At 42.5% G+C, this 25,830-nt stretch overlaps 2 protein-coding genes across 5 annotated transcripts in view; both read left to right on the top strand.

Moving 5' to 3' along the window:
* The window catches only part of clasp1a (cytoplasmic linker associated protein 1a), an 82,959-nt gene extending 60,459 nt beyond the window's left edge, over positions 1-22,500 (top strand). For 2 of the 4 annotated variants that reach the window (XM_079169969.1, XM_079169967.1), the window contains 14 exons: positions 331-394; positions 693-856; positions 1,021-1,099; positions 1,194-1,337; positions 5,397-5,546; positions 5,748-5,854; positions 8,059-8,206; positions 10,961-11,207; positions 14,315-14,371; positions 15,281-15,474; positions 15,701-15,829; positions 17,141-17,347; positions 17,822-17,938; positions 20,112-22,500. In XM_079169969.1, the coding sequence (XP_079026095.1) occupies positions 331-394; positions 693-856; positions 1,021-1,099; positions 1,194-1,337; positions 5,397-5,546; positions 5,748-5,854; positions 8,059-8,206; positions 10,961-11,207; positions 14,315-14,371; positions 15,281-15,474; positions 15,701-15,829; positions 17,141-17,347; positions 17,822-17,938; positions 20,112-20,198 (1,894 nt within the window). In that variant the 3' untranslated portion in view covers positions 20,199-22,500. Of the gene's footprint in view, positions 1-330; positions 395-692; positions 857-1,020; positions 1,100-1,193; positions 1,338-5,396; positions 5,547-5,747; positions 5,855-8,055; positions 8,207-10,960; positions 11,208-14,314; positions 14,372-15,280; positions 15,475-15,700; positions 15,830-17,140; positions 17,348-17,821; positions 17,939-20,111 lie in introns of all 4 variants that reach the window. The other 2 variants (XM_079169968.1, XM_079169966.1) reach the window with 1 other exon arrangement.
* An 843-nt stretch (positions 22,501-23,343) lies between these two features.
* tfcp2l1 (transcription factor CP2-like 1) overlaps positions 23,344-25,830 on the top strand; it is a gene marked incomplete at its 5' end in the record, with an annotated part of 18,439 nt that continues 15,952 nt past the window's right edge. Inside the window, 2 exons of the mRNA XM_079169970.1 lie at positions 23,344-23,402; positions 23,904-24,052. Of these exons, the coding sequence (XP_079026096.1) occupies positions 23,344-23,402; positions 23,904-24,052 (208 nt within the window). The remainder of the gene's footprint in view (positions 23,403-23,903; positions 24,053-25,830) is intronic.

Raw genomic sequence — 25,830 nt, 5'->3', positions numbered from 1 at the left:
CGCTTACTACCATGAAACAAAGTGCTGAATACATTCAATGTGGGTATTGGTACAGAGCCACCATCTTTGAAAAAATGCTCGAGGGATCAAATCAAACTTGGTAGAGTCTAAGTGAGAGCACTGATACGCTCAGGAAGGGCTGACATGAGGGTTTTATGATCATCCCAGCTTTGATGGACAGTCAATAGTAAATGGTAGCACCTGCCTAAGCTCTGTAGACTCAGCTGAATGATGTCTGTGTTTTTACCCTTTCATCAGCAAGAAGCTTGTGAAGCATTTTGGCGAACCTGCCCTACTTTACTCACCTCCTGGTGTCTTTGTTCCCTGCAGCCGAGTGGAGCTGAAGAGACTTTGTGAGATCTTCACAAGGATGTTTGCAGATCCACATAGCAAGGTAAATAAGATGACTTGGTGACTTGAAGCACTGAAGCACAAACTAATTCTGACTTTAGTGTAAGGCATGGTATTCCAAATACAGCAATACTTGATGGAGCTGTGACTTACTTGAAACTAATGAAGTGTCTCATGTTGCATGGCCTGTCTTGCTGTGGATCTAACAACAGAGAGTAAGTGTGTATTTGTATCCCTATTACTACAGGAATCAACATAAATCTGTCTGAACACGAGCAGGTTCATTTAACTTTAGTCAAATCGAGCAGTGTTGTGTAATATATGTTCAAAACTGTCCTCAGGTGTTCAGCATGTTCCTGGAGACTCTTGTGGACTTCATCACAGTACACAGGGAAGACCTGCAGGACTGGCTTTTTGTCCTGCTCACTCAGCTGCTGAAGAAGATGGGGGCAGATCTGCTGGGCTCAGTCCAGGCCAAAGTCCAGAAGGCTCTGGATGTCACAAGGTCTGAAACGCTGTCCAGGTCACGGGGGGGGCACTTCCTCAACCACTCAGTTAGAGGTCAACCGTATCATTGAACAGTCAAGCTTGTTCATTAATGTTCCAACATAGGATACACAGTCTGATAGTGTGGACAAATTTAACTCCTCCCCCCCATCTGTTCCTCAGGGAGTCCTTCCCATTTGACCAACAGTTCAACATTCTGATGAGGTTTATCGTGGATCAGACTCAGACACCTAATCTGAAGGTAAAGTCAAATTAGACTGATCTCATTCATAGACAAGACGTTTCTTTGATTGGTTAATGTGATGCAGCTGTTTGACTGTTTGTCGTCTCTCTAGGTTAAGGTGGCCATCCTGAAGTACATCGAGTCTCTGGCTCGGCAGATGGACCCGACGGACTTTGTGAACTCCAGCGAGACGCGCCTGGCCGTATCTCGCATCATCACCTGGACCACTGAACCCAAAAGTTCTGATGTCAGGAAGGTAGGCCATGATTGGTTTGTCCTGTTGTTCAGCACTGACGATAGAAATCGCTTTGCTCAGAAAAAAAACCTTTTCCTCCAGAATAATGCTTGGCTCTTTCTTTATTCCTTTTTCTTTAATTCATATATTGTTGTTATTTTAAGCATATGTTCATGTTTTTAACTTTATTTTTTTTATTCTTCATCATCACAGTTCTAAACCGAGGACATTTAAGGCCCACAATGAATGAAAAGAGGACACTTTAGACTCTTTTATAAGTTGTTGTATTTTATGCCTTGACACCACGTAGTATGGATATAATCTACATACTAAACTATTATAATGAAGCTTAATGCTAAACTAATTGCTTGGAGACTTGTTTAGTGTGAAATGAGACGCACATTGTTAATTGATTTATTTGATCCATCACCCAGAAGGATACGTTTTTCCCTCGACAAATAATCAGAGGATACACTGGACAGCCAGTGGCATCTTGTAGACCTCTGCATTCTTTTGAATTCCTCAGCCTTTAGTATTTGTTTAGCAACAGTTGTTCACTTAGATGATAGGCAGCCTCCGTTGGATGGTCTTTGGCCCATTATCGTCCCGTTGTCTGATGCGCGCCATATCTTCTCCCTCCGTGTCCCCTTCTGTTTGTCTTTCCACTGCTGTTCTTCCAAATGAAGTCCTCACCTAGTTTGGAATCAGGGCCTGACCTCCAGGCACTGTGAATGTAGGATGAAGGAGGGAATAGTTGTGTCAGCAATCCTCACTTTAGTTGGTTTTCATGAGTACACATACAGTCACATCATCTGAGAGGTTTGATCTACACTGTATTGTTGGTACCGAAGCCATGAGAGGCAAGTAACTTTTTGTCTTCTGGTGATCCATTTTCTGTGATCTAAATAGTTTTCGCTCCCGTGTTTATTAGTTAAGAGCAGGTGCAGAAAAAAGTTGTATAACTTTAGTTACTTTCGTTTTTTTTCATCTGTGAAATTATTTTCCTTAAAATAGTTTTTCAAATATGAAAATGGTGGTGGAAATGAGTTTTGCAAGGTGAAAACAATTTTGCAAAGATAATTTTTGCGATCATTTTGTATCTGGGAAACCGGGTCGGAAAAGGTTTTGGCAAGTGTTTTTTTGTTGTTGTCAGGCTCATGTTCGTTGTTTGTTGCTGTAATATTAATTTTGTCCACAAGAGGCTGAAGTGCACCACTACCCGTTGCATTCAGGCTTTCTTCTTGGTGAGTTTTAATTTCTCCATGCACTTTAGACACAAGGTACATTGTTACTTATTGTTAATGTGTGTTTGCAAGTTATGTAAATTCTCACCTGAAAGAAAACAGGAAGGATTTTAGTCCTATTTTTAAATTAAATAAATAAGTATTATAACAACAAATCCTTTTTTTTCTTTTTCTGGCAAAACTTAAAGCACTTGTTTCACAGATAACAAAAACATTTGAAAGAAGATTATTCTTCAAAACCTTTTTCCAACTGCTCTTAACTTATAAAAACAAGAAAGCAATTTGGATCAGTTTTCTTGTATTGCCTCTCATGGCTTCATTAGCTTTGTGCTAGGCTAGGTTGTCATGAAAGATCGGTTCAGTGTTGCATCCGTATGTGATGGTGGAGGACCTGTGTCATGCTGTAATGCCCGTTCTGCCTTGCCACTGTGCCCCAGACCCTTCATAACTGGGTGAGCGAGGAGCTAGCTGGCAGGTCCAGTACTGCGGCCTCACTGTCCGCTGAGGGCAACCAGGAAGAAAGGTGTAAGCAGGTAGAGCCCTCTCCAACAGCCAATCACAACACGACACGATAAGCACGCAATGCCCTGCCTGCCCGGTGCCTAACCAACACCTCCGAGACAGTGAAGACTCGAGTGTGGCATCTGTCACTCACCCCTACCCTTTACGCTCCTGCTGTTTTTGCTGTAACAACCTAAAAATCACTTTGTGCCTTGCAGATTGATCACTCACCAAGTAGATTAAGCTTGTTGTGCAACCACAAAAGACCTTGAGACCTTTATTCTTGGTAATTTTTTAAAGTGACAGGAAACGCTTGTGGCTTTGTCTGAATTTACATTTAAGCTAACTTTATTGCTCAACATTCACAGGAGTCCTGTATTGTTACTACTGTGTGCCTAACACATTTTGTCTGTCTGACTCACCTTAACAAACTCTCATGCACCTGCATACCTGCATGTTATTAACATTTTATTCTTGTACAAAAAAGGTTCCAAAGATGTATTTCAACTAGTTCAGCTCAGGCTTATTATAATGTTATATGATATCTGTATGTATAGTGCCAAGTAACAGTATTTAAAAGTTATGATTACACCAAATTATGTTGTGCTCATTAGCTTTAGTTCAAAGCAACATACAATATATATTCAAACTTAAAAGAGCTATCATTACAAATTTGAAGTGCAGTCCTACTACGGCGTATAAGGGCCATTGGAGGTAAAAAAAAAGAATGGTTACAAAGCCAGTGGTGGGGGCTAATATTTCAAGGAATAAACTAATCATTTCCAAGATTAGAGTCTTCAATTTACAAGACAAAACGTATATTCTTTGAGATCAAAGTGGCAAATTTACTCTAATCTTGGTGCTTTTTCTCTGAATATTACCCCTCAACTCTGTAATTACTATTTTTCAACTACACAGCCCTAATAAGCCGTCGTACATTCCTCTCAAACAAACAACTGAGAATTGAGTTCATTACTGTAGTACAAGTGCTGAGGGTTTGGCCTTGGCATAAATGCAGAGAACCACTTCTAAAAATATTTATGAAATATAGACAGTGTATAGTGTCACAGGTTTCATCCCACTTGAGTTTGCTAGCCTGATTCAGTTCAATTCATTTCATTTTGTATTGCCCTCAGAGGGTTTTACAATCTGTACACATACGACATCCTCTGTCCCAGGACCCTCACATCAGAACAGGAAGAAGTCCCCCAAAAACCCTTTAACGGGGAGAAAAGGGGGAGAGACCTGAGAGAGAGCAACAAAGGAGGATCCTCTATCAGGATGGACAGAAGTGTGATAGATGTCATGTGTCCAGAATGAACAACATAACAGAGTTACAGCACATTCAATGTATATGACATAAATGATTCATATAATGAGAGTAGTGAGCAGAATAATGATGGAAACATTACATCTACCAATAATAACCGCAGCAGTGGATATAATAGAATAGTAATGACAATAAGACCAGTAATGGTATGGGTAGTAATAGAAATGTGACGACTAATAATAAGATGTTGAGATCAGATTGTTACTCAATCCATCTTTTAACACATTCTTTTTGGAGTCATGCCAGGACACACATCACGCTGAGATGTGAGATGTTTTTATAATCTCAGATTTTGTCTCATAATCATCACAACTTGGTGACTGCCATCAACCTGCAAATATAGATGTAAGAAATACAAAACCAGCTTAAACAGCTAAGGGTTAGGAAGGTACTGTAGCCATGGTGACAACAATGTGAGTGTTGTCCCTGAAATGTCTAAATGTTTAAAAGAGTTAAACATTTAGATGTTTCTGTCTTCTGATGAACCGTACCACCTTTTGTAGCGTTAAAGTTCCCCAGCAACAAATGCAAACCAGTATTTTCGACAGCCCCCTTCAAGTTTGATCTGTACTCACTTGCATGTTGCAACATTGATGTAGTAACTTATCTCTGAGTAGTTGCATTCCTCGTTAGCTTTCCACTGAATGCAGCTTTAAACTCTCACCTTTTAACCCTTTCTTTCCACAGGATAATGCATATGTGAGTCTGCACTGAGGAGATGGAAAGTTGGTTTCCATGGTTTCATAATTGTTTTGTACCTTTATTAACGTCAGCCTTTGCCTCACATTGGTCTTTACGGCTGCATCCGGAAAATTGTCAAATATTACAAAATGTATAATTCAGTCACAACCTCTACTAACTGTCCTTTTATAAAATAATTTTAAAATGTTGCTCCGGCTCCATTAAACCAAACAAATGGTCAAGCTACTTGTGGAACCAAAGAAACCATCTGAACTAGCGAAGCTGCTGCGTCTATCCTAACCCGTTGTGTTCCACTGCCTCCAGGCGGCCCAGGTGGTACTGATCTCTTTGTTTGAGCTCAACACCCCGGAGTTCACCATGCTGCTGGGAGCTCTCCCCAAAACCTTCCAGGACGGAGCCACCAAACTGCTGCACAACCACCTGAAGAACTCCAGCAACACCAGCAGCGGTGTGGTAAGTCAAACGAAACGCTGGAGTATTTGATGGCATTCCACACAGAAGCCCCGCTCAGAGGATGTGGTACAAGTACTGATGTACTTGTGTACCAATGACCAAACAGTAGTAAACACCATGCTAGGTGCACGTGGATCAGTAGAACCATCAGACAGCAGGTTTGCCACATTCAGATTTCATCATGGTTTCCTTGTCTTCCAGGGGTCTCCTAGCAACACCATTGGCCGGACGCCGCCACGCCACGCCCCCAGCAGAACCAGCCCCCTCACCTCTCCGACAAACTGTTCCCACGGAGGACTGTCTCCAAGGTAGCCAATCACCCATCTGTTATTAACTATTATCTACAACACACCTCCCGTCCTAATCATAGACTCTATATAAAGATGGACACGCCTTTCCACTTCCTCCCACTGTGCAAAACCCAAAACATCCTGAATTCTGGTACTGCCGTCTTGCGGTGTTGACGTCATTTGGAGTCTGCGCAGTGGTGATGGAGGTCCCACCCATACACCGCCAGGGTCAATCACGAGCCGAGTCCGGCCACAGCTTGCTAGTGTGAGCCTCTACCTCAGTTCTGCTGTACTGAACTGACGTTAGCGCTACGTTAGCCGTTTGGCTAGAAAAATAAAACAACTACCCATAATATCTTTTATTTATACATTTATGATAAAATGTACGCACGTTCTATTACACTGACTCATGATTCATGTTGCAGAAACGTCATCTGCGTGTGGATATGATCACACACACCTTACTAAGCTTACCAAGTCAGTGGAAATGTTGCTAAGCTAGCTAGCGACACGCTCAGGGACAATATGAAACATAGACTGTATATACAGATCTTTATATCTACGTTTGATACAGACAATCCTGGTTATGGAAAGTTATAGTTACATCTCCTCTCCACGTTCCTACTCTACTTCCCGAGCCTCCGGCTCTGTGTCAACTACTTCACTCACCAAGTGGACCAGCTGTCAATCATGATGTCACACCCCCTTTTTACAGCATCAAATAACTGATCACAACCAAAAGTGATGTTCCTCCTATGGGAAAATGTATTTGACAACTTTTTAGTTTGGCCCATGTCCCATCCGCTAACAGGGAGAGGGCAGGATTTATTAGCTAAAGTGCGGCCAGCCACAAGGGGGGTGATAGAGATGTCTTGGCTTCCCTTTTGGGGGAGCTGTCATGTCGTCCATCTTTATTTTCAGTCTATGGTCCTAATGCATGACTTTGCATGGCTAAACATGCAGATGCTGCTGCTGTCCTGATCTGTCATTTGTGGTTGAACTAACAGGTGGGTTGGTAGGAGCATGATACTGTGTGAGTTTCTCAGAGAGGTTAGAACTTTCTCCTTCCCCCCACGGATCAAATACAACTTGTAAAACTCCTCTTATCTACTTGGCTGCTGATAAACTTTGAATTGCCTTAGACAACCAGGCTCTTTGATGTTTACCTATATAGGGCTATTAATATAAAAGTGCAATGTGACCGATAGTAACGGTTCCCTACAATACTTCTCTTATTCTCTCTGACTGAGCAGCTCATTCACCTGAGGCACTGTACAGTCTTTTAACCTGCAAGCAGAAACCCATAAACACAGATGATGCAGCTACTGAATATCCTGGTAGTAATTACCTTGGTTGAACCTGAAGTAAACTTCATGTTCTGGCCTAAACATGTGGAAAATGGCCCCTCACTCATGATTAAGAGACTTTTTTCATTTATGTGAAGCTGACTTTGTGGGATTCTGCTACTTTCCAGTTCTTTCCTTTTAAATTAACACTTTCATTTAACCTCAAAACTCAGACTAGTTTTTTTTGTCTCTTCTCTTCCTGCACACTTATTTTTTATCTTTCTCCTCCACCCTTCTCTTGTCTGGTCTTGTCATTTCTACCCATTCTTGATTTCCGTCTGCCTCGCTCCACTTTCTCCCTCCACTTTCTCCCTCCCTCCTGTCTGTCCATCCTTCCCTCCCGGCTGCGCTGGGGCAACAGTCGGTTATGGGGTTGGGGTGTCGACGGACTCTCAAAGCATCCCCCTGCCCCTCCTCCTCCTCCTCCGCCCCACTCCACCCCTGCTGCCCCCTCCCTAAGGGTCCTCCGCAGAGCGTATTCACCCAGGTAACAAGGCGGGCTGCGAAACAAGGGCGATTATTACCGCAAGGAACCCTGATCCTTTTCCTTATCCATATTTCATTTGTCAAACAGTGACAGTTGAGCGAATCTGTTTTCTTACATACTGTATATATTTTCTAATCAAATAAAAATGTAATTTCACATTGCTTCTAAGATGTGGTTAATGCTGTGGTGTGCACACTAATGGACAATAAAACAAAGGTTTATTAACACCTGACCTTTCCCTTTCTAAAGACTAATCAGTTTCTAAGTCCAAAGCAGCGCTAAAGCACTGTGCATGGTGGCAAAACAACTGCATGCTTGTGCATCTTCTTTAGATATGCATTTCATATAAATCCTGTGTGTATTCCTTTCTGTGTTTGCGTGTCCAGTAGCATGATGGAGTACGACACCGAGAACATGAACTCGGAGGAGATCTACAGCTCACTGCGCGGCGTCACCGAGGCCATCCAGAGCTTCAGCTACCGGAGCCAGGAGGACCTGAACGAGCCTATCAGACAGGAGGGCAAGAGGGACGATGCCGTAAGTCAGAGAGTTTTCACAGCCGCATTCCCCCAATATTCCTGCCTGAAAAATGACCTTTCTCTGCTTTTATCCAACATGTTGAAATCAGTCTGTTGCAGTTTGCATAAAACGCGTAAACTTGATTAAATGTCATTTAAAATGTAATAATTAATATTAAATGCGTAATTTTACACAGGCTTCCAGGTCAAGACTACATTTTGGATTTGCAAAAAAAATGAAGCAAATGTCTCAACTTATCTGTGATCATTTCTGCTGTTCATACTCAGCTTTAAGAGATCCCTTCTATATTGCATTCCCAGTCCACACACGTTCCACAGTGCAGTCCAAAGGTGTATTCCAAAGTTTATCTGAGGCTAACATGAGGCCTTTTCCGTGTGAGCTGATCAAAATATGGTGTGCATCTGTTCATTTCATTCACAAAAACTATGATTAAATATGTTCGTCAAGCACTTTTATGACTAAGACAAGACGATGACGAGATGGCACCGACATCATTAAACACTAACTGTGACTTCATCAAGACTAAAATGTAGCTACAAAAATAGAAAAAAACCCGGATTCCCAGATTCTCTCAGCATTTCCTTTTCCTGTATTCCACCTTCCAGTTCTGTTTCCTGCCCTATCAGGACAGCACACAAGGAGGACTCGCTAAAGTTTAGTTAACAATGACAACAGTAGGTTCATTGACTAAAACTAATCTTTAACTAAGATAAGACTAAATTGCCAAGAGCTTTTATTCAACTGAAACTAGACTAAAAAAAGGATGTGGTAACTAAATATTATAAATACTAACAAGGACATTTGACAAAGGACTAAGATTAGATAAAAAACATAGCTGACAAAATGAAGACTAGTATCTTCCAAAATGTCTTATTAATAAAAAAGAAATCCTCTTTCCGTCACTATCCTTCCACCACAGCTAAATGAGGAATCACCATTGGTGGAAACCAGTGGCGGGCCGTGGATTTTATACCTGGGCCTTCAGTGCTGTTCTCCACTTCTAATAACCTCATTATGACGTCACAGCTACGGGTTATTATTTGTTTCGTGTAAAAGCCGCATATTCACATAACACTGCAACATTTGACAAATGAAATAAAATGTGCAGATACATGAATACGAGCATGACGGGACGCTGCGTCATTAACGGACAATACAGTCCAAATCAATGTAACACAATGACAATCTCACAAGAGCAGTCGCATATATTCATATGACAACAAAGCAACAAATCAATCCAGCAGACCTGCAGCGGATCCACGCATTCCACCACACGAGCACGAGCCATTCAAATATTATTCATAAAAACGCCACAATAGACAAGTGAACAGTAGAGATAAACAAACGAAGTTCACTTACCAAATGCTGTCTAGCCTCCTTTCTTTGTTGACAAAGAGTTTAATCCCAGTACATCAGTTCCAGTAAGAAGTCCTTCTCCATTCATTGATGCCAGTCGAGCCTCCCCAGTTCCGCCGCTGTTCGGTGGTCGTCTTCGGCCGTGGACCGGTGAAGGGCGGGCCGCGGTTGTGGAGCTGTTTCCCTGCGAACGTGGTCGTTGAGTTGTAGATCCACTCGAGTCTCTCCAAAAGTACCGACGCTCAGTTAAAATGAAACACATTCACAGCCATAACATGTGCAATGCTTCTCCGAGGCTGCCTACAAATCCTTTTCCTGGCTGGTCAGGGCTGCTAGCTGTGGGGTCATTTCTTACTATGTCCAGTTTGTTCAGAAATGTCCTTCTTGAGAAAAGCGTTCCCAGTGACTCTGCCACTAAATCCGTTTCTCCTCCTTCCGCCATTTGATGTTAAAAAAACAAAGCTAGGTAAAATGTCTTTCATATATTTCCACTTGAACTCTGTCTGCTACAACCAAAGCTCTGCTAGCAAGCATTATGTTTTGCGGGCACATAGTCACGTGCCCGCCCACTGACCAATCACAGCACACTCTGCACCTTGAGGCAGAGAGGCATCTGGACTCTGAGCTGCAGTAATGCTGACGTAACTAGGCCTGCAAACTGCTCTGGTGCGTCCATGAATCTCAAAGTAAAGATCTGATTGGTTGAAGACTATGTCAATCAACAATATTGTCCCCATTCAATTTAACCTGCACATGGCTGCACTGGGTGAGTCTGCAGGCCTCAGGCCTCTCTTCTTACCTAGAGACACAGAGGTGAAATCTGATTGGATAAAAGCTCTACTTAAAACAAGCTGCACTTGAAGCAGAGCAACTGAGGAGCACAGTAGCTGTGCAATGAGATAATAAGAAAATATTTTTATAAATTATAATACATATAAGAACAAATTAAATGTATTTAAGAAAAAATATTAAATTATAAAATAGCTATAACTTTGTGATTCTGTTTAGGCCAGCAGAGAAGGCTTTGCAGGCCCTGACGGCCCGCCACTGGTGGAAACACAAAGAGGGAATTTTCTACTAATAATACTGCAACTTTGGATGAAACCCACTTCAACGAGCTTGCTGAAGCCTCACAATCTTTGCTGCAGTTACTACTGTAAGACAAAACGATGAGTTTCAAGTGAGGATAGCAGGAAGCAGGTATGAGAGAGGCAGAGACGGTTCTCGGAGGTCGGCTGCTGCAGGACGGGTCTCTTCAGATCCAGTGCTGAACTGAGCTTCTGTAGCGTAGAGCCCCCGTGATGTAATGGCAAACTAAATGATTTCAAAAGCTGCAGGTGCTCCCAGGGAAAAACAATGATCAGAATCCTATTATTGTCCCACATACCCTCACAGGCAGGAAAAGAGGGTGTAGCGTCCTCTCCTGGCTCTGACGCCCGCCTCGGTCTAGACACGGTGGAAGGGGGCCGCACCGCCTTGGACAACAAGACCTCCCTACTCAACACGCCATCGCCCCGCTCCTTCTCTGGGCCGCGGGGCCGGGAGTTCGCTCCTTATGGCTACGGAGAAACCATCTGCACATACGACAAGACCGCCCTGAAGGAGGCCGTGTTTGATGACGACGTGGAGCAGTTCAGAGACTGTGAGTTCATGAGATCATGAAGCTGAGATGTTCTTTGTTACACCAGGGGAGGGGCTTATCACAGCAGGCAGACATCATACATCACAAGGCACATATACTGTACACATATACTGTACTGTACATATACATACTGTACTGTACACATACATACTGTACATATACATACTGTACTGTGTATATATATACATACATACTGTACATAAGATAGTGTACATATGCATACTGTACTGTATACATACCAGTGGCGGGCCGTGGATTTTATACCTGGGCCTTCAGTGCTGTTCTACACTTCTAATAACCTCATTATGACGTCACAGCTACGGGTTATTATTTGTTTCGTGTAAAAGCCGCATATTCACATAACACTGCAACATTTGACAAATGAAATAAAATGTTACATGAAGTTCAACACCTAGCATACAAAACACGAAATGCAGAGTGCAGATACATGAATACGAGCATGACGGGACGCTGCGTCATTACCGGACAATACAGTCCAAATCAGGGGTGCCCAATACGTCGATCGCGATCGCGGAGGCAGTGCCGGTAGATCGCATGCCATTCTTTTCTAACACACGGGTCACCACGTATGCACAGTGAACCGCGCGAGCTACTGCAAAACTCCGCGAGCAAATTAGTCAGCCTGATGCAGCAGTCGCTCTCCTGCAAGCACCGCTCTCCCGTAAGCACCCCCCACCCCCACCCCGCCCCCGCCGACGAGGGTCCGGCAACAGCCGCTCCTCTTGCGATCAGCAGCACCCCCCATTCAAATATTATTCATAAAAACGCCACGATAGACAAGTGAACAATAGAGCTAAACAAACGAAGTTCACTTACCAAATGCAGTCTATCCTCCTTTCTTTGTTGACAAAGAGTTTAATCTCAGTACATCAGTTCCAGTAAGAAGTCCTTCTTGATTCATTGACGCCAGTCGAGCCTCCCCAGTTATATTTCGCCATGGTAGTCGGTCTTCCACCGCCGGTGGTCGTCTTCGGCCGTGGACCGGCGAAGGGCGGGCCGCGGTTGTGGAGCTGAATTCCCTGCGAACGTGGTCGTTGAGTTGTAGATCCACTCGAGTCTCTCCAAAAGTACCCATGCTCAGTTAAAATGAAACACATTCACAGCCATAACATGTGCACACCAATCCTTTTCCTGGCTGGGTCAGGGCTGCTAGCTGTGGGGTCGTTTCTTACTGTCCAGTTTGTTCAGAAATGTCCTTCTTGAGAAAAGCGTTCCCAGTAACTCCGCCACTAAATCCGTTTCTCCTCCTTCCGCCATTTCATATTAAAAAAACAAAGCTAGGTAAAATGTCTTTCAAATATTTCCACTTGAACTCTGTCTGCTACAACCAAAGCTCTGCTGCTAGCAAACATGTTTCGCGGGCACATAGTCACGTGCCCGCCCACTGACCAATCACAGCACACTCTGCACCTTGCGGGAGAGAGGCATCAAGCTGCAGTAATGCTGACGTAACTAGGCCTGCAAACCTCTCTGGTGGGCCATGAATCTCAAACTAAAGATCTGATTGGTTGAATCAACAATATCGTCCCCATTCAACTTAAACTGCACATAGCAGCACTGGGTGAGTCTGCAGGCCTGGGGCCTCTCTTCTTACTAGAGACACAGAGGTGAAATCTGATTGGATAAAAGCTCTACTTAAAACAAGCTGCACTGGAAGCAGAGCAACTGAGGAGCACAGTAGCTGTGCAATGAGAAAATAAGATAATGGGAAAAATATTTTTATAAATTATAATACATATAAGAAAAAATGAAATGTATTTAAGAAAAAATATTAAATTATAAAATAGCTATTACTTTGTGATTCTGTTTAGGCCAGCAGAGAAGGCTTTGCAGGCCCGGACGGCCCGCCACTGATACATACAGTACTGTGAATATACAAACTGTATACATACATACTGTACTTTGCATATACATCCTGTACATATACATATTGTAAATAATAGGGGTGCAACGGATCACAAAAGTCACTGTTCGGATCGTACCGCGGTTTTTGAGTCATGGATCGCATCATTTTTCTGATCAGCAAAGAAAAGCGGGGGGTGGACAAATATAACTTTGCTTAAATTTGCTTAACTGTACATATACATACTGTACATATACATGCTATACACATACATGCTATACACATACATGTTGTACACATACACACTGTACTGAACATATTGTATAAAGCACATACTCTTTTAGAGCTCGGTAACTCACCATGTAACACGGCTGAGTCCTGACCACAAAGGCCGGGGTTCGAAACCAACCCTCTCCCATTGGAACAGAATACTGCTTGTGTTGTACCATGAACACTATTGGACGTGTCACTTACACGCGTTTCACATCTCAAACATGCACAAATTGTGCTGAAACACAATCAAAGACATTACTCTCACAACTCTTGTATTTACTTTATTTTATGTTTGTTTGCACACAAGTAACAATGCATAAAATGCTGACAATGAAAAAATAGGAAAGTCAGGAGAGCTCAAAAAGCGTGACTCCCGGCTCGTAACAGCTGCACTATACAAAATGTCTCCACAAACAACACTAAATGTGTTATGACATTCTCCCATGCACCACTGAGGTGCTCAGATACCAAACTCATGTGTTTTGTTCTTTAGTTCAATGACTCACAGTTTATTCTTCCCACTGAGGGCCTCATTGTTTATACCTTTAAGCTTTTTTATTTTTATTTTGATGAAACTGTCCTTTTTTTGCTGTCTTTCATAGCTCTGATCAAAGAGGTGAACAGATTGTCACAGGGTCGAGGTGCATCTGTGAAAGGAATCATAAGAGCACAAGCCGGCAGCTGTGATTCCCCCCTCATCATCCTGCCCCCCCCCATTGTGTAATGTGTCATGTCTGACAACGTAGCTGCTGCTGTTAAGTGATGTAGAGACCTGACACAGGAAATGACCTCAACCACAAGTGTGGCATTAATTATGTGTAGTCAGCTTTGACTTTTCGCTCGGTTACTGAGGAGCTGTGGTCTGTGGGTTGTCATCACATTCTTTGCTCTGCACCTAACCTCCCCCCACCCCTCTGTCCCTCACCTCCCCACCTCCACCTTCATCCCTCCTCCACCCCCTCTTCTCCAGGCCGCCGTCAGGAAAGTGCCGAAAACAAGATGACGCTCCCCAAGGTCTTTGCTCCCGGTAAACATGCCTCCCACCGCCTGACTGACAGACTTGATGACTGATTTACTGACTGCTCCCTCACTCCATTCACCCTCTGTGTGTGTTTGCATTATCTAATCAGCTCTCTCCACTCCCATCACCGTTTTTTTCGTGGTCTTCTAACTTCTTTCTAACTCTAACCTGTGTTCACTGAGTGCAACCTGTCCTGCTGCCAGTGCCGAGCTTGAGGCTTTTAGTAATGGCTGTGGCATTCTCTGTGATGAAGTGAATGTTTGGGTGGTTTATTCTTCTTCAGAGTTCCAGAGTATGGCAATAATGAATAACATGTTCTCAACAGTTGAATATCTAGTAACAATACATGATAACAGCCCCATCACACGAACATGTGGGACATGTCAGTGCAGTCATTTTGTCCCAACATGGACAACCATGGTCACAATAAAATGAAGAACATCACATATTAGAATTAGGTTGCACGACCATCCTTTCACTGTACATGCAAACTTTTATTCAACGTCAAAATCTATTCTAAACAGCAGCCAAATTCATTTCTAAACTGTAACGTTGAAGTCCCATGATGCCGTGACTGTAGGCCTTCATTGCACACTGTTAACTCTGCCGTGCATCCCTCACACACAATGCACAACCTTGTTTTCAGTTTCTTAAAATATATTCGTTTGTACAATCCATTTTGAAATGATGAGAGATTCCTTTACGAGTTCATTTATTTGCATTGGAAACCGGTCAAACTGAGTTTCTTCTCCTAGTCTTGATAGGATTAAAGACTGATGCATGATCAAATGAATGATGGATTACTCTAAGATTTTTTTTTATTTTATTTTTTGGTGCTCGTGCAAGATGTGAGTAGCTGTATTTTCCATGTACAATTTGATATGTAACTTATCACTCTCATCCTGTCCTGGCAAGCAATCAGTCACGACCACTCGGACCTGGTAGCCGACCTGCTTAAGGAACTGTCCAATCACAACGAGCGTTCCGAGGAGCGTAAAGGCGCCCTGGTGGAGCTGCTGAAGATCACACGGGAGGACAGCCTGGCTGTGTGGGATGAACACTTCAAAACCATCCTCCTCCTCCTGCTGGAGACGCTGGGTGATAAAGATGTACGTTGTTTCATGGCTCTGAGTGTCTGAGTGTGTGTGCTGCTAGAGAGGTTTGCTGGTTATCATACAACTGAATAGTGTGAATGTTTGTGTGTGGAGGATATTGATTCCCTCTGAGCTTAACAGGTACAGGTGGGAATCACACTCTGATGTCGTATGCATGTGTGGATATGTAACAAGGGTATTTCTCCTTTGAACTGATTGCCCATGTCACTGTGTCCCCCAGCACACCATCCGAGCCCTGGCCCTGCGTCTGCTGAAAGAGATTCTGAGGAACCAGCCGGCCCGCTTCAAAAACTATGCTGAGCTAACCATCATGAAGACCCTGGAGGCCCACAAAGACTCCCACAAGGAGGTACACGGCACATACAAATGGGAAAATACACCACATTACAGTGCAATCATTGTGTTTTTCTGTTTCACTTGGGGGAAACTCATTCATATATTATGCATATCACGTGTAAGCAAACTGTTGCCTATTCATACATCCAGCAGACACATTTATTTGGAGTCATGTTTGTGTCTGATGGACTCTCCTATTTAAATCTGTTTTGGTCTCCACCAACTGCTGAGATACTTTATCTATTGGTGAAAACTCTCCACCACCACATGTGAACCTTTTCTCAGTAAACACACATCATTTGATCCATCTTTGGTGCTTTGAATTTTGTTGAAGTGGGGTTGTATGCGGTACTTCTCCATAGTCAGTGTGTTACCGACAGTAGATGGAGTTTGGAGTGTGGATGTTCTTTTTTAATGAAGAAATACTCCCCAGTTCTTATAGAGTTGATGCTATTGCAGCATCTATGCTAACCTCTTTGATCAGTCGCCGCTCCGTGTCGTCTCACACACACACACACCTAAGCCACGCCCTTAGCTGCCAATAGCTCCTCACAGGAAGCTGATTGGTCCGTGCTCTGGCTTACTGAACACAAACTCATTACTTGAAGCCTAAAAGATGGATTTTCGGATCCTGTGACCTCGTGACATCTCGATAAATCCAGTTTATTACTACCTGTGATCATGAACTCAGGAACACCAAGGAGAAACCTTGGATTTACTCAGGATAAGCCAACAATGGTCCTACCAGGACGGTCAGCGGGTACAGACCGTGGCTAAACACAGACCAAATGCTGGTAACAAATACTAAATGGTTCTTTGCTTGAGGACTTCCAGAGCAAGCTTTCGGGTTTTCTGCTGGTGTGATGAATATGTGTGTGTTATTGTCTATAATTATGGGTGCAGATAACTTTACATATTCTCTATATATTATTTTCCTTTTATGATTTTTAAAGGGCCATTGTAGGTAAAAAGTAAAAGCAATTATTAGGATAATCTCAGAAAGCCCTCATCATTTTGGAGAGTAAAGTCATACATTTGAGAGAAAAAAACTCGTAAAATTACGACTTTAGTCTTAATATATTACATTTTTTTACCTTCAATGCTCCTAATACGCTGTCGTATTTTCTAGCAGAGAATTTGCTTTAGATATTTAAGTCCTGTAAAAGCCTTGAACAAGGAAACATCTGATGGAAGATGCCCTCTTGTTCATCCCTTTAAGGCACCAGTTGGTGCACTTAAACTGATTCAAGTTGATAAACTGATCATTGTTTTTTCCCACATTATGTCATTGATCTTAACATGCACGTGTTGATGTGTTCTTTAGGTGGTGCGTGCGGCCGAGGAGGCGGCGTCCACCCTGGCCGGCTCCATCCACCCTGAGCAGTGCATCAAGGTGCTGTGTCCTATTGTGCAGACAGCCGACTACCCCATCAACCTGGCTGCCATCAAGATGCAAACCAAAGTCATTGAACGCATCGCCAAGGACTCCTTACTGCAGCTGCTGCCTGACATCATCCCAGGACTCCTACAGGTCTGTGGCTGAAACATTACACAGCAGGAGTTTTCACAGAAATGTACATTTGGATTGTTATATTTGCACACTTTTATGGTTTAGATTAGATTTAATTCCTTTAACTGCTTGTTTTTTCAGACTGGACACTCACAAACAAGCAAACACGCTTTTAAGGAAACTGAAATTAAATAATCATTATTTGCTAGACCACAGTGTTAAATGCTTGTCCTAATTCATATGGGTTAAATAACACAAGAGTTCTCTGTGGACAGGCCGAGCACAAACATCCTTGTCAGCTCCAAAAGGGCTTATTTGGACAATGTTCATATTTGGACACTGAGAATTATTTGCCTTATTTGTCCCTGGAAATGTTTGCGTGTACTCTGCACTCTTCTGCGACTCCTCCCACGTTCCTGCTGAGCCCTCGTGTGTGTGTGTGTGTGTGTGCGCACGTGTGTGTGTGCTGCCTGATGCTGTCTGGTTTCTCTGCAGGGCTATGACAACACAGAGAGCAGCGTTCGCAAGGCCAGCGTGTTCTGTTTGGTGGCTATCTACTCTGTGATTGGTGAGGATCTCAAGCCCCACCTGGCACTGCTCACGGGCAGCAAGGTAATGACTGTGGATTTCTTTGCATGTCCACGATCTCACACAAACACACACACACACTTTTTGTTTACCAAAACCTCTTCAACAGACGCGGAGCCTTATCACCTTCCCATGTTGTTATTTCTCAGCAGGTTTCAACCGGTTCTCCAATTATAAAGCGCGCTGTTATATACTGTATATATATATATATATATTTGCTCTATTTTCACTACAGCATGTGTCCTTGGGTTATGTAAGGGTTAAGGCCTGAGGGTCAGGTTCACCTGAATGGAGGGATCCTCCCCTTTGACCTGTTGCACAGCTGGTTATCTGAAAGAAGCCTGATACATACAGTATCGACTGAGTAAGCACCGTCACATTCTCACGTTGTAGCTACTTCGCAGTGGAGTCTTTGAGGTCCAGGTAGGATGTAAAGGCAAATTCATATTGAGTGGAATGTACTTCTATCCATCTGAACATAGGCCGGGCCAAGTCCTCTCAAATGTACCAAAACAATGGTGCCAATATCACATGAAGCATTTGTTTTGATTGAATGATGAAGGACAAAGAGTTTTGTGTGTTTGAAAGCATGTAGTGTAATAAAGAGATGATGTCCTCATGATTTTGGCAAAAGATGTCTGATATCACGATGATATCTTCTTTCCTTTCATAAGACATGGTCCTGTGTTTTCTAGCCTATGGAAAGGTTTCACATCATTTCTGTTTGCAAAGACCACGATACAAGTTCAAGTCTGTTTACCATCGACGACAGAGAAGCCTTCGGGGGGGAAAGGTTCTATACTTCTGGTGAAACTCGCAGATATCTGGGACACAACTTCCTTCAGTCCAATTAGCAACTTGAGATCCAAAACTGGAGTTGGAGTTTAGAGACGACGTCCGCGACCGAATAGTTTCACAAATAACCAGTTTACGAGCTCACTTTAAAGCAATAGAAAGCCCGATCATTGTCAGACGACAGCTGGTGGGTTTCCAGACTGCACTCCAGCGCTCTTCACTGTTTACCAGCATTCAACTAACAAGCTCCAATGTGATTAGTTAATACTACTCGGACTACAAACCAGAAACCTGAACCCTTCAGATACCAAAATCAAGATCCTTTGTTCTGTTCGTAGATATTAACCGGCGGGAGGCAGCAATGCACTTCCCGTGCCTAGTCTGCTGGAAATCATTAGAAGAAGAAGAAATGAAAACAATACAGACTGGGTCTATTCTTTGGCGTGTTCCAAGCCACCAACATCATCCAAGATGTTTGGCAGACTCGTACTATTTCTCTCTGAGCTCAGATTCTGTTAATACGAGGCCGCTGGCTGACAATGAGTACATACTTACCCAGAGGACATCAGCTTGGTAGGCGGTCCTTCAGCGTGGCTTAGGACACAGTCACGATCCCACCCGCTAAGCAGATGTGGACCAGACCACCTCCTGATGAGTTCTTGGTGCATTCACACCTGTACACCTCTACTGTTTGTTTCACGTCATGTTTTGCACATTTTGTATGTTTTACGTTTTGTCCTTTCTGTGGACCCCAGGAAGATTATTGTCCGCTAAGGCGTCAGCTAATGGGGATCCAGTTAACAGACTAAACTAAACTACTTAGAGCTGTCCACCTGTGTTGTTAATGCGAGGTGTGAACACATCCATGATGAGCCTTTCATGAGCAAGTGCAGTAGAAAGCATGTGGATCATTGCTGCAGCAGTTCCAGCTAATTGAACAGATGAAATAAGAAAGGTGAGATACCACAATGGATGTAATTAATTTAAAATAGAAATAACATGCCAGTATGTAATGTATGTCCAAACAGTCTTGAGACACTTAGAAGCAGCATGTCTACTTGCAGACCCTCATCACAAGTCTCCATTTTAACCAAAGAAGTATCTGTTTCCTGTTTAATTTCAACTGTTCTGAAAAGGTCAATCTAGCCAGTAATGCTCAAGGGGAACAAAGATACGTTTTAGTAAACGTACATTGATGGTGAGGAGTTGCTCTGAGTGTTTACTTAGCATTTGTTTTAGCGGCTGCTGGCTGCAGCGTTCTCCATCAATACTGGAACAATTTCAAAAGTTGCTGTCACCGTTTGACACAAAACGTCCTCCTTTAAGGCCTGAAAGGGAAGTCACATGGCATTCTCCTCAACATGAATGATGACTGTTGTCTGTTGTCTTTGCTGCTTTGCAGATGAAGTTACTGAACCTGTACATCAAGCGAGCCCAGACGACCAACAGCAACAGCAGCAGTTCCTCGGACGTCTCCTCTCACAGTTAATGGAGGGAGGTTTCATTTGGAGACCCTGTGGATGGACGACGCTGGAAGATCTCCGGGGCTTCTTTCAGACTGCTCTGTCTCCGAGCTCCTCCCCTCCTCCTCCTCCTCCTGCTAGCTCGAGCTCCACTGCGCTTCTCTCCCGTTTGGAGGAGATCCTGTCAGCAACCTATTTGTCATGTAGTTGCCCCTCCCCCTACCTTTGCTCTAGGAACTTTTTGAATGTAACAGTGGTTTGGGTTTGGACTGGTGGGGAGGGAATCGACACATTTGGAGTTTTTGGATGTAGGAAAAGCACTTTCTCTTCCTCCACGGTTCCCACAACCTCCACACCGCCTTCTGTGTATGGAAGCCCGTTTCTCCTTGAGCCCTCACATTTGGTAGATTGAGAAATATTGGTGATCAGAGTGGAGACGTTTCTGCAGGATCGACTGCAGTTTGGGATGAAATGTCATTTGGCTGGCCCAGTGATGGTGATTAGCTCATATGTTGTGGGATCATTTCTGGTTTGGGGAGCATGAAAACCAAATATTGTAAGAAAAAAAAGAAAGAAATATGTAAGGGAGCAATGTCACAGAAAGAAATCATTTTAGTTGATATTTTAAGTTTATTGATCATGATCGTGGCCTATCCATCCATTGTAGTTTTTATGCTAATTTGTATAAAAGTGGCTCAACAACCCCCTTCAACAAAAACCTTGTTACACTCGACAAGTTGCCAAAACCTTTCAGCTACAGAATTGACAATCCTTCAAATTTCGTGCAGAACTTTATTTTGAGGTTCAGAAGATGAACGTTTGTGTGAATGCTGATTCATTTGTCCTGAAAAACACAATCGGCAGACGTTTGTGTTGCCTGTATTTTCTTACAGAACATTCTGCATTAAGTTAGAAAAGCTGTCGGTCGCCGGTCTGTGGCAACTCTCCTGTGAATCTCTGTGGCTGCTGCTCAGTGGAGTGGCTCTGTTTGAAGAGCAAGTCCTTTGTAAATAGCGGCAGATGTTTTCCCAGGTTGGAGTCGAGAGAGAGACGAGCAATCGGAGACATTACCAGGCCTTGTTCACTTCAACACATCATTCTAGTTGACTGGGACCTCGGAGAGTGAGCGGGACGTTCAGCACTGTAACTCTCCGACAAATGTCAGTGTCAATCTGCAGGAGGACGGACCCGGCAGTGTTCTTGACCTGTGATGATGCAAACACAGTATTAAGCGTCTCCTTCAGTTCCCCGTCACGTCACCCGTGAAATCCACAAAGAAAAGGTGTTTTGTACATATGCGTTTTGATCACTGCTTCGCAAACTTACTGTCAGTAAAAAGAGAGAGAGAGAAGAGAACGGGTTGACTATCTCACTTTTTATGCACGGTAGCAAAAATAGCTTGCATGTAACCTGCAGCACATGCCAACCTGCTGTTTTGAAGGGCCCAGGCTGTTAAAGTGCACTTGTGACATCATCAGAGTACTCATCTCTGATTTAATGGTTCAGTAGAGGAGGAAGTCCCATTGGCCACACTCCTATAACCAAAATGTGTTTGGCTTATTTAAGTATCCAGAAACCCTCCATCTGGGCCCGGCTGTGATTCTTTTATTTCAGTGTTAAGTTTGAGGTATGGAGAAGCTTACAACCAGCTCTCTCTTTAAGTTGATGCTAGTTTGCTAGTTTGCGGAGAGATCCGAGTCCATAGATCCCTGACTGGAAACCTTCACCCATCTGATCAGAGTTGTTGTTACTGGATATGATTTGGTTCATCATTGTACAGGAAGGGACCAGACTCGTTATGCCTTTAAATATTGAGATGATATTAAAGAAATACAAGTAGTCCTGATGTCACTTGGGGACAGTCGGGACTGTTTTAGTTGAGTGGTGTTTTCATTCAGGGAATCCACTGAGAGTGGGCCAATTGTGGTTATTTAAGTAAATGAATGTACAGACTTATTACGTGTTATGATTAGCTTTTTAAGCATTGGTACTGAAAATGATTTCCGGCAACACACAGCCCTGTAATATGCCTGTCTGCACTCTACCTGACCGTTCTCAACAGTTCCGCAGCATTAATCAGCATAGTAATAATAAAGTTCACCACACTGCTGGTCCTAACACACCACATGGTTCTCCTTGCAAACACTATGCATGTTCTACAGTACCCTGTCCTTCCTTTGTCTCATGTAATATTCATACCTGTATTTATATATTTTATTTTATTTTGTCCTCATGATAAACTGTACAGAAGGGTTTTTGTTGTTGCTATTGACTTCTACCTGTGATAGGTTTGCAACAATGTAAAGAAATTGTTTGCTCTAGAAATAAACAGACTAAGAACTGATCTGAATGTCTTTTGGTTATTGATCCCAGGTTTGAAACCGGCCAACAAGTCGGTCAAAGCTGGCAGGTCTGCAGGTCGAAGCTCGTTGCCAGTTATCTATCCACTTACGAGCACACGCGTCCGAACGCTGAGGTGTGCTTAGCTGCTCTGCATTTAAACATTAACCTGAGCAGACTGTCACATGACCTGCGCCTAATCTCTGGGACGTCCGAGGAGCTCAGAAGAGACCAGAAAGCAGCTGCAGGGGTTTGTATTCAAACGAAACAAGCATGACGGGATCAAACTGTGTTTCACTTAGCCGTCAGTCATACCCTTTTTACAAACATCACAAGTATCACAGTGCTCTTCCACGGCTGTTCTCAGACCTGTAATCACAGGAGATAGTTACCTTTACTTTCATTCATCTCAAGGCCCAAGCCCTTCTTTATTCCCCAAAAGCTGAGGGGTGTTTCTTTTCCATTTTATTCAAACTGCACCTCCAAATATCATTACCCTGAGTGAGTTTTAGGGCCACACTGTTGGTAGTGTCAACAAGCGTTGAGGTGAAAGCTGCTATTAATGCATCAACCCGGCGAAGCATTGGTGGTGGGAGGTGTGCCTGAGCTCTCCGCCTCTCAAAGGTCATCCGAGGTATGCTAAACAAAAAAAAAAGTGGGAGTCCTGATGACATCACCGGGCCAATATAAGAGGCAGACGACGAGGTTTGCCTGCAAAACCTCTCTGAGCTGAGATCTGAGGAAGCCAGCAGGCCAAAGCTAGCACCGGCCGTCTCCACGTCCTCCCCCCCTCGTGGTCCTGGGATACAAGAAGACATCGCACTGGAAAATATGCTGTTCTGCCATTCCCAGCCTGAGTCCTACCACCAGCACTCTGCTAGTTACATTAGGTAAAGCACAAGCCATGCTTCAACTTGTTCATTTCGCTCTCGTGCAACTGGGGGAACGTTCTGTGTACAACAGGTTAAATCAAAGTGTCCGTCAAAGCAGCAACGTTTACTTGCACAAGAATATATGGAGAGAAGTGCTCACGTGGCTTAAAGTTCATTTTTTAAATGTGCACATTTGCAGTAATTCTGCCTCATTTGAGTATTTTTACTATTCACATTTAACTGCCGTGTGAAATCAGAATTTTCAAATGCATTTCAATGGTTAATTTAAAGGAGCATTGCTTTCAAAATCCACATTTAGACAACAAATATAGATCGTAAGAACTACTGTTTTCTCTTTTTCAATCGTACACTTTAAGTGAATTGAGCTGGATAAGTAACGTTGTATTTTGTAACATCAACCTTTTGCACCTTTGTTCCTATAATTAAATGATAAGATAAAAGAGAGAAAGGACAGTCACCTTCATCGCCCCCCTCCTCATTCCTTCTGCTCTCTTTCAGAGAGGCCTTGGCACCTTTCTTGAGAAACGAAGAAGCCAGGCTCATGGCTGAACACGGGGCCAAGAGGAGCCCGTTCCAGTACATTCTGTGTGCAGCCACCTCGCCGGCTGTGAAGCAGCAGGAGGAGAGTCTGACTTATCTCAATCAAGGTAGCTATCTGTCCTGCTAGCTGAATGTCCATGTCGACTGGAGCTCATTTGTCACATGTCATCCCAGCAGCAGCGGGGCTAGATTAATGCTGATGCAGGATTTCAAACCCATTATCAATCAGGGTCAGACTGAATCTTGGTTAATTAGATGTTCACTTGAATTCATTTTAATTTACACCCCGAGTTTGCAAACACACACATATACAAACATATATATATATAGTTCTTTATCCCATAATTTTACTCCCAGTTGTGAAATTTAATTATGGCTGCAAATATAATTCTCATTAGAATAATCCACAGATTATTTTCTTGATTATTCATTTAGTCAATATATTAAGAACATGTTTATTAAAATGTTTTACTAAATGTTTCACTGGCCATGTCTTCAATATGCCTGTTTTGTCCAACCAACATTCTAAACTTTAATATATATTTTATTTACTGTCATAGAATATTTGACATTTTTGCCTGTAAACGTATTATAAACTTATTATAAACTTATTATAATTTTGATCAACTTTCAAAATAGTTTCAGATTTACTTTCTTTTAAATGTAGATTTACTTTTCTTTTCGCTTAATCAACCAATTGTTGCATATCTAAATTTAACAACGACTGAATACTTAATATTGAAATCTGTAGCATTGAATTATTTTACTTTAAAATCCATCCATCTGAATTGGTGTGGTTTGGCAGATGTTCCAAATGGTGCAATTTCAAAAACTCTTTCGGCTTCACTCATTCAGAGTTCCAGTGTCCGAGGTCTCTGACCCTCATCTGGACTTTTCTTTCTTGGATCATGTGACTGAGAGTAAACTGATTGGACAGCAGTGGTGTCTGTAATAAACTCACCCAATTTACAGCAAACTTTTACTTATTTTACATTTGTTTTATTTTTTTAATTTGAGTGATTTGAGTTTGTGAACCCTTAAAACCTTGAAATGAAGTTTTTGAAATCCAAAATATATAAATTTCAAATCACATAAATGCAGACGTATAGATTTGTAAGTAACATTTCTAAATGCTATAAATTCATACTTCAATTTCAACTGGAAGTGTTCAGTCGTGGATAACTTTCATAATTAGTTATTCAGTTGCTTAACACATTTATCATTTTTTTGGTCCTTATTTTGCTTCCATAGCTTTCTGTTTTCAGTAGACAGTTATTAATACACACATATAGATGAGGCTGTATACTGTCAACATAATTATCGACACAAAAACATTTTGACTGAAATCATGGTAGTAAGATTTAAAAGGCATATAATCACAATCTATTCATATTATTATTGATTTATGTGTGCAACATGAGCTCCTATATGTGTTTAACTCTCATCTCAACTTTTCTTTCTGTCTTATTGTCTTTTCTAAATTGTACTTCCCCTTCTTCTTCTTCACATCATTCTGGAACCTTCTGATTGTTTCTGTCTCTAGCTGAACGCTGACATTTCTTATTTGTGCTTCATGTTCCTATATTTTCCTACAAGTCTGCCCTGCTCATCTGCTGTAACAGTAATTTGGTTGGAGAAAAAAGCACAATGAAAGTGAGCCTGCTGTAACATGCAACCATTTCACTGCCAGGTTAAGATGACATGCATTGATTAGAAGTTAATTGCCATCAGGGTCTGTAGCTTAGATGTATCACTATGCTGAAAAAGCATTGATAGTTAGTCTTATAGTGTCCCTCTGTGGCAAATTTAATGATATTTTCTTGTAATTTAAACTTCATATTTGATCAGGATGAAGATATGTAAGCGTTTCTAGTGGCTGGCCTTG

The sequence above is a fragment of the Pholis gunnellus genome (assembly GCF_910591455.1).
Source record: "Pholis gunnellus genome assembly, chromosome: 12".
Classification (NCBI taxonomy): domain Eukaryota; kingdom Metazoa; phylum Chordata; class Actinopteri; order Perciformes; family Pholidae; genus Pholis; species Pholis gunnellus.
The sequence above is the reverse complement of the archived record's forward strand: the minus strand, read 5'-3'. Positions and strand labels throughout refer to the sequence as shown.